General features: G+C 41.2%; 1 protein-coding gene across 4 annotated transcripts in view; it reads left to right on the forward strand.

Moving 5' to 3' along the window:
* The window catches only part of grid1a (glutamate receptor, ionotropic, delta 1a), a 228449-nt gene extending 220137 nt beyond the window's left edge, over positions 1 to 8312 (forward strand). The window contains exons 13-17 of one of the 4 annotated variants that reach the window (XM_086180636.1): positions 445 to 640; positions 2258 to 2424; positions 4053 to 4293; positions 6038 to 6179; positions 7219 to 8312. In XM_086180636.1, coding sequence (XP_086036762.1) covers positions 445 to 640; positions 2258 to 2424; positions 4053 to 4293; positions 6038 to 6179; positions 7219 to 7631 — 1159 coding nt within the window. In that variant the 3' untranslated portion in view covers positions 7632 to 8312. Of the gene's footprint in view, positions 1 to 444; positions 641 to 2257; positions 2425 to 4052; positions 4522 to 6037; positions 6180 to 7218 lie in introns of all 4 variants that reach the window. The other 3 variants (XM_086180637.1, XM_086180639.1, XM_086180638.1) reach the window with 3 other exon arrangements.
* Positions 8313 to 9139: the final 827 nt, after the last annotated feature.

Below are 9139 nucleotides of genomic sequence, written 5' to 3' on the forward strand. Positions count from 1 at the left end.
AAATGATGCTGTTGCAACTTAAATATTATGCAGATATTGTGTTTTTATGATACTTTAACTGCTATAGTTGTGGGAATGTCAACATATACCAGTAAAGATGTTAGTTAATTGAAATGATCATATACATACGCAGTATGTAATTAGATCATAAATAATCCATTTGACATTAAATTGTGTAATTGTTCTACACTTTTGTACAATGCTTAGTTTACAGATTCTCCTCCTCACTACAGTCCTGTTGGGAGCTTAACGTGTTGCCAGTTAGTTTTCTGATATTGCATTCATAGCATTTTCGTGAATTCATGACAATTGTGAAAGTCTGATGATCACCGGGTGAGACAACAGAGAACGAGCGTATAAAAATGAACACAAAGCTTGTCGATTTCCTGTTTTTCCTCCTTCGCTCGTATCAACTCCTACCTGCTAATGTCCCCCTTCCCTCAGGTCCTTCCAGGACTTGTCCAAGCAAGTGGACCTGGTTTACGGAACAGTCAGGGACTCAGCTGTGTACGAGTATTTCCAGGCCAAAGGTACAAACCCTCTGGAGCAGGACAGCACATTTGCTGATCTCTGGAAGACCATCAACAAAAACAACGGCGTGGACAACTCCGTCTCCGGCCCAACAGAAGGCATCAAGAAGGTGTGTATCTATTTTGAATTTGACAAAGAATGTGCACAAATAAACACTGTTTTGCATTCTGCTGGACTTTTCAAGGCTTCTTTTTCCAAAATGTGTGGTTTTTTTTCTGTCTTTTTCTTTTTTTTTTTAAAGATTCAATCAAATCAGCAACTCTTATGAAATGTTGAAGACGTGTCGACTACAGTTCAAAAGTAGGTTTAGTGAGACAGGTAGCTTTGAATTTCAAAAAAAAGAAAAAGCGTAAGCACTTCAAATAAATTATCAAAGGAAATAAATACAAGAAAACCCAACCAGAAAGAAACAAACTGAAGGTTAAATAAGGGATAACTGTTATTTAATCTGATGGGTTAAACGATACTTTTAATCTTTTGAATTGTGGGGATTTGAGTTGCTGTTTAGTTAAAAAAAAAAAAATGAAGCAAGTAACTGAGCCACTGTCTTGAATTCCTTTCTTTGTCCATCATCCTTTAATATTTTAAGAAGCACAAACAATAATCCAAAACTAAGCAAATTACAGTTCAGGCTAGATAAGACATTTTATTGTCATGGAACTGCTATGAACTGGTCTAGTCAGTCAAGTTAGCACTGCATAGGTAGAGAGAAATTCACAATTTTAATAAAGCTCCAGACACATTTGATGAATTACAAAATTACCACTGAGCTTCACACACTACTGCTCAGTAGTAGTTAGAATCAAGGAATGTGATCGCTCCAGTATTCTGGTCTGTTAAGGTGAGTGAACTTAAGGGCCTTGTGTGGTCTTAACAAGATATGAGGTGAAGAGGCTGTGCAGCTGTATTTGTTGACAACACGGTCTTATTTGGAAGAAGGATGTAAGGACACCACAGGGGGAAACACGCCAGAACCCCCCCCCCCCCCCCCCCATACACCAAAAAAATGTCTACAATCCAAGAGGATTTCTGACAGATTTTCATCTGTGGTTGTTCTACATGCACAGTGTGTCCTCAGGGCTACAACACACGAGCGTGTCTTTGAAAATACGCTGCGCATGATGCTGGATGTAACTACTTTCATCATCTTTGTTGAGAAAAATAGAGTTGTGCATGTTTGGTCTATGAAGGGCGTAATGTTGTTATGCTAATTTTTGAGCGATATATATTGCATGCACTGTTGTGCCAATTATTGCTTTCTCGCAATGAAAAAAAAAAACCTCATCACGTGCAACATCTGCGCTCAGCAGGAAAGTAGTCGTTCATGTCATTCTCTCCTTGTACGATGAATTTGATACTAAGGAAAAAGACACACGGATAGCTTCTAGAGGACATGACTGGGAGAATATAAACCAAAGTTCAAAATCAAAGTAAAAGGATTTTTATAGATTTCTCACTCAACCCAAAAGCTAGAGAGCTTCACAGGCTATTTCCTAAAGAGGATAGTAGTTATCCGCATTTGTATAGCGAGCGAGGGTTTTTTTTTGTTTTTTTTTGTCTGTACTGAATAATCTTGCATTGATCTTTGTCGAAGATCGATTCGGTTCCCTTATTAAAGATGTTTTCAGCTATGCAACTCCTTCACACACATCATGCAATTTTCCTTTGTGTATGTATTTTGAGCGTGTGTGTCTGTCTTTTTTTTTTCTTTTTTAACACAATGCAGGCAAAGCGAGAGTCGTACGCCTTTCTGTGGGACATGGCGGTGGTAGAATACGCTGCTCTGACAGATGACGACTGCACACTGACTGTATCAGGAAACAGCATTAGCACCAGGGGATACGGCATTGCCCTGCAACATGGCAGTCCCTACAGAGACCTCTTCTCGCAGAAGTACGGATCTTATAATTCATCATTCATACCTTTGAAAAATCCCCCAGTTTTGAAAGGACTAATTTGTAATTTCAGGCACTTTTCGTTTCAAAACTTACATCATAAAATCGTGATCACTGTCATGTCTGTAAATTAACCCAGCCGCTGGTTAACTTTCCAAACTGACTGGAAATCCAGGTGGGGGTTGGGTGGAAAACATTGCTATATAAAAAAAGGTAATAAAATCTGTCTACCAGTACCTCTAAAGCCCACCAATCAATATGTTATGTCTTTCGGTAAATCTGTACAAAAATGAAGTGTGAAAACAACAAGCTGTACAGGGAGTTATGTGCCCGGCTATTTCTTGGCAGGGACTGATGATTTTCTGGAGTCTTTGCCGGTTGCTTGGCAACCAAACCAAAGTGATGAGAGGACTTTAACTTCATTTACCGCACAAACATAAGAGCGGCTTCTCATCAAACTGGGAGCAGGAAAAGGAAAATGTGTATTTCCCAACATGTTGAGCTGTTTTTAAATTCCTCTAACTCTAATGGATTCCCAGCAAACAAAATAAGGTCCCTGGATGTCCCCTAAAGGGACTTATGAAAGGAATAAAAGTCCCCCTAATGTCCAAGGGACATCTACTGGGACTTAGGTCAAAAATGAGAAGTGCATTTAAAAGATTTGGAACTTCGACAGATCTCATTAGGAAGATTGAGACTCCCGTATTTCATATTATTTCCTTTTAGTTCATCTGTTGTTGGTTTTTTCAGATATGAGGCAGAAATAAGCAAGATTAAAGTGAAAATCAAAACAAGGATGTTAAATTTCCCCTCATAGAATATATAAATTCAGCTAAAGCATCATCAGAAATAGGATTGATCACCCTGTAAACTACAAACTGTGCCTCTGTGAAAGATTTGGAATTCATCACCAGTAGGAAAATAAATGGCGGCTATTTGATGGTGTCTGGAGTTCTGAAGTTTCACATGCATAAACGTGTATAAATGTCTTTATGTCAACCTATTGGCAGCTGTGTGTACACATGTCAGAGTGTATCCATTTGTTTTCGGGGGGGGGCGGTTTGGGTGTGGGACTGTGCTCAAATAAATATGCATCTGGCACAGCTTGAAAAATGAGTGTAGAAAACCCTGAACCCTCCGCTGGAGCAGATTCGTGGTCTCACATCTGTTTGGTCTCGGCTGTCATCATTCTTCTCCACAACATCCATCGATCCTTCCGTGTTCTCTGTATACTAACGAATGGGCTGACTGTTGTTTGCCACCATGTTTCCACACAAATGTTTGATATCAAACTAATATTGAAGCTGCGGTTGTTGTTTTTCCTGTCGTTTGAATGCTTCATTAGCGTTCAGAATTTTCTTCGTCAATTCATGCATATACCTCTGCATGCTTACAACTGAGGGTTATAGTGAGCTACGACTCAATGCTAACACATGAACGTTTTTTGTTTATTCCATAAACTAACAGTCACATGGTTATGATAAATTCTTTTTACTGTTGTAGGTTTTCTTTGTTAAATGATTTTCATCACTTTGTAGAGTAATTTGATAAGCCAGCCTGACCTGTGAACATGGAACTAAACAGTAACTGTGTGTGAAACATTTACTTGTTCTTTCTCCACCACAGGATATTGGAGCTTCAGGAAAAAGGTGACCTCGACATCTTAAAGCAGAAATGGTGGCCGAAGAAAGGTCGTTGTGACCTGCAGAGCCACGCAGACGCCCAGCCGGAGGGAAGGGCGCTGCGGCTCCACAGTTTTGCCGGTGTTTTCTGCATTCTGGCGGCCGGGCTGCTGCTGGCCCTCCTGGTGGCTGCACTGGAGACCTGGTGGAATAGCAACCACTGCCGGAGAGAGCAGCCCAAAGAGGTGACCACTGACAACTCGCCGGGCCCAGGCCCAAACCTGCTTACCCAGAACCGGGCCATGGTGGCCACCACGGGTCCCCCTGCCCCACCACGGCCCCGGTCGAGACCCAGACCCCCGGGCCCCCCGGTCCTGCCCAGAGATGCCACTGCCACACTCTACTTTATGGATCCAGCAGGCGCTGACGCCAGCCCCGATTTAGTAGAGCTGCAGTACACACAGTTGTAATAGGTGTGCCCCGATGATAGTCCAGACATCATGTGATCAATCTGTGATCATTCCTTCTCATGTTGGGAGAACGGTTGGGGTGCTTTCACACTCACTGTGATTCTCTCATACTGACATTTTGTCTACATTTGGAGCTGAACAATCACAGTCACTGGTGCTAATGTGAGAGAACCACAGCTGGAATAACAGTAACCAGAGAGTTCGTTTGCAAATTTAAAACCACATACTGACATTGTACTTCTGAGTCTATAAGTACTTCAGTTGTACAATAGCTCTCTTTAGCAAATCCATTCAAGTCTTAATGCTGTAGAGCTCTGACTTGGCAGCCCCTCTGCATGAGGCATCCAGACAACTAAGGCTTGACATGGATCCCTAAACTAAAGTGTGAGCAAAATCAGATGATAAATAACCTGTGCCTTGACCTGCCTGTTTGACTTGACATCCAACAGTCCTATAAGAACCACTGGCTGAGGATACCAGTTCCGTCCTGACAAAAACCAGTAAAACAAACCGATGCTGCTTTTGTGCACATGAGAGTTTGAGTTACTGTGGTTGATCTCAGTATCATTCTTATGCGAGCAGCTGCTTTCATAATAACCACATACTGCTGCCATGTGAGAGTCAACAGCCAAACTTTCACTTTCTCATAAATTATGCGTAGGAATTGCAATTGAGGAATAGTTATGGAATCCAATTTATATCATATATAAATGAATCAACAAGTTTAAAAATATATAATTGCTGTTTTGTTTATTTTACGAAAGCAGAATACGAGACAGCTTCCCTCGAGCTTCTCAAATGCAAGGAACTGTGTTCCTAGTTTTTTGCAGCACCTTAAAAAATATTTTAGAAAATGTTCACTGTTGTCATGGGCTAACACTATCGAGGCGTATCAACCAAAAAAGAAAAGGTTTTTTTTAATTACTCAACTCTACTTCCATACTAATGCTCAGTATGTGTGTATGTGGCCAAAATGCAAACTCTCATCTAGCTAACACTGTTCTTCACATCACAAACTTTTTATACAGCTAATTCAACTCGAAAAAGATTTCTGTGGAACTTTAATTTGTTTTCAGCACTGTTGGCACCATGACAGCACACACCTAAAGTACTGTATGTGGGCTTTATGATAGCTACCCTGTTGCAAACCCAAACACGCCAGCCGTTTAAAGGAATAGTTTGATATTTTTTGTGAAAATACACCAATTCCCTTTTTCTTTTGCTAAGAATCACAAGAGAAGATCAACACCATTCTTTGTCTGTCTGTGAGCGATGGAGCTGCAGCCAGGAGACTACCTAGCTTAGCCTTAGTTTAACATCTCAGCAATTGGCATTCCTGCTATTTTATATGCTAAGGGAAGCTCGCAGCTTCATACGAGAGAATAGTGTCAATCTTCTAGCTCATGAAAGCAAATAAGGGTGGAAGTTTTCCTGTAATTGCAATTTACACCAATTATATGTCAATATCCAGATTCAGAGGGCGCCATTTTGGTTACGCATGATTGTCTGTGATTTCCAGCAGGTGACTAAGGATTACGCTCTGGAAAGGGTTTCTGGTCCATTGACATATAATGACATAACAAGCGCTTCACCAGAAGGGAGGCGAGACATTTGGCCAGACAGAGAGAGAGACTGGGAGGAGGCTGAGACTCTTGACTCAGGTCAGGAGCAGCGGCCTGACGTTACTGGATGGTCATTGGCTGTGTCAGGGCGAGGGGGCGGGGCATGGGGCCTGGCAGGAGTGTAGAGTCTAGTCGCTTCATCTTTCATCTCACCTCATGGATTTTTGCTTTTATTTTCCATTTTTGTTTTGTTGTTTTTCCATCCTCAGTGTGTATCGACCTCAATGGGTGCATGACAATGGAAGTATTGCCGTGTGAGAGCAGGGTGCAACTAAAAATAGGCACGATCACATTGTTTTTTTGGAAATTGGGTCTCACGAACAACAAGGTGATCTTGATTTGGCTTTTCTCTCTACTCTCACATATTTGCATTGCTTCCTTGATGCCTGCTTTGAAAAAAAATAATTATATTAGATGAAGATGATTTAGATGCGACTATTTCAATTATCTTTTTCGTATTCATTTGAATTTTACTGTCTGATTCATTGGATTCGTGTGTCCAGTAGAGCCTGCCTTGTTAACAGCCGATGGTCTTCATGCAAGAGTCAGCTGCTGCAGATTTTTGGACAGCTAATTCTGGAGAAAATTTAAGCGCTTCTGCATGAAGAGACATCTTCGTTTAGGTTCATTTCAGAAGTTGAGACATTACCTTTTATCACCTCATTTTTAGAGTGTTTTAAGATAATGTCTCTCCATGTTGGCTGCTTGAAAGAATCCAGTCATTTACAAAATTAAATGCCTGGGTTTTCTGAACGAAGCTGAAAGCAGGTGTGTTATTACAGCATCTCTCAAAGCAATAATGCTATATTGATGTGTGTCAGATTTGATCTGAACGGTAGGCTAGACTGCATGTACTGTAGATAACTGTCAAGATCGTGACGATGAAACAACCCCTTTAACCTTTCTTCTTTCACTCTCTCTTCATTTCCATTCTTCCTTTTGACCTCATCACCCTTTTCACTACACATTAACACTCATCCTTTGTGACTCCTGCTTCATTACATCCCTGCTCTTTCTCCTGGCCTCTTGTGCTGTACACATTCTCTCTGGCTCTGCCTTTCTCTAAATCTGCCTGTAGGACAAAGAGGTGAACCTGGAACAGGTCCACCAGCGTTTGAACAGCCTCCTGGACGAAGACTTGGCTCACAAGCAGCTGCCAGGCCAGTCTATCGAGATCTCTGCCCTGGACATTGGCAGTATGCAGCCCAGCCAGTCCCTGGAGGTCTTGTCTGCAAGGGATTACCCAGCCCATCGGGGGCTACCGCCACTCTCTGTGAGCACCTTCCTTCAGGAGGGTCATGGGGCAGGAAGGACACTTGGCGCGGTGGGTGGCAGGACCATGGCCCTGCCTCTCAGCAGTGCCACCATGCCCTCTATCCGCTGCAAACACAGGGCACCCAACGGGGGGCTCTTCCGGCAGAGCCCAGTCAAGACACCCATGCCAATGTCCTACCAACCAGTGCCAGGAGGACCCATCCCAGAAGCCAGTGAGGCAAGCCACGGGACATCCATCTGAGCACGATGGACACGCACAGACACTCAAATCAACGAGTGGAGAGCTAAACAGTTCTAACAGTGTGAAGAGATATAATAAATCACTAAAAACGTTTTTATTACCAGTGATGAAGCGTCAGTGGGACTGCACATGACAACACACTGAGACTTTAAATGTACATATTTGTAAGTACAAAGAGAGAGAGAAGCGACATTAAAAAGTGTATTTTGAATATTCTCAACAGTTGAGTTTAAAAAACATAAAAGTATTTAAAAAAAATGACTGTTTGAATGGCTTTGTAAATTTTGTTCTAAATGAATAAAAGTGACGATTCTTTGTGATTGTTTTCTAAGTGACAAGTTCAAAGATGTTTTCTTTCAGATAATTGAATGTACTGTGAGAACTCATGATAAACAAAGACATTTCACACTTCAAAAAGACATTGGAGGAATTGATTTGTTTCATATGAAAAAAATAAAAAGTACAATACAAAAACTACATGGAGACGTGTGCTTGAGGACGTTAAAAATATCAGTGTCATGCTGCCTGTGAAACTGTGACTCTGATCACCGACAAAATAAAAGGGAAGGAAGGAAGGCTCAAACCCCACCATACAATTTTATTACTCATTATTTTTCATTTAATTATTCATACCAAAAAAAAACCCACGTTGAACTTATCCGTTACTTTTGAAGTGGAAAAAATAAATTGCAATGTTTCTCAGTATATTAATATTTTGTCTTCTTTATTTCCTGAGACCTGTTACATTATCTGCATTTTGTGTTGCCCTCTTTAATCTCTCTCACTGGGACCTTTCCTGAATCGCTCTAATTTTAAAGATGACATGATTTAAAAACCTTTGGGTGCACGTGGACATAAAACCCAAGTGCATTAATGTTCAGTGAAAAGCAGGATGAACGAGGGACATTTCATATGCGTGAATGCAGTTCCATTCAAAATGAGCTGAATATTGAATAACGGCAAATTTATGCACGTTTATTCCATTTGACTCCAACTTCTAATTCCATGCGATGCCCAGTTATGCCCATAAAGACTTAGTATGTGGTGCACATTGAACCATAAATAGTGCACAGAACTCATGTGGGGATTAAGAATAATTACCCACATTGGACGCATTTCACCCCCAACCATCAGACATATTGTATATCTATTAAGAACAACCAGGGTCTCAATGCCAGTCCCAGCATGTGGGGCCTGCATGGTCATTACAAAAGGAAAAATTAACTGCAGGCTCAGCTGGTGGTGAAGATATAATCATGGCTTGTGTATGTTACAGCTGAACAAGATGCAAAGGCTTTTGCATTATTTACATTTACTCATTCAAAACTTCTACCAAGACCAACCACATCTAATCCTCAACTCCTGTCAAGAAAACCCAGTCATTATCTGCTTGAGTTCCTGCCGTTGGCTGAAGGTTTGGTTTTTTTTCTTTTGTCCACGACTGCTGGGGTTTCACAGAAAAAGGTGTTGTGGTAATCGTTCA

Source organism: Aulostomus chinensis, chromosome 16, assembly GCF_037954235.1.
Source record: "Aulostomus chinensis isolate RoL2024-O1b breed Wild chromosome 16, RoL_Achi_v1.0, whole genome shotgun sequence".
In the NCBI taxonomy this organism is placed as follows: domain Eukaryota; kingdom Metazoa; phylum Chordata; class Actinopteri; order Syngnathiformes; family Aulostomidae; genus Aulostomus; species Aulostomus chinensis.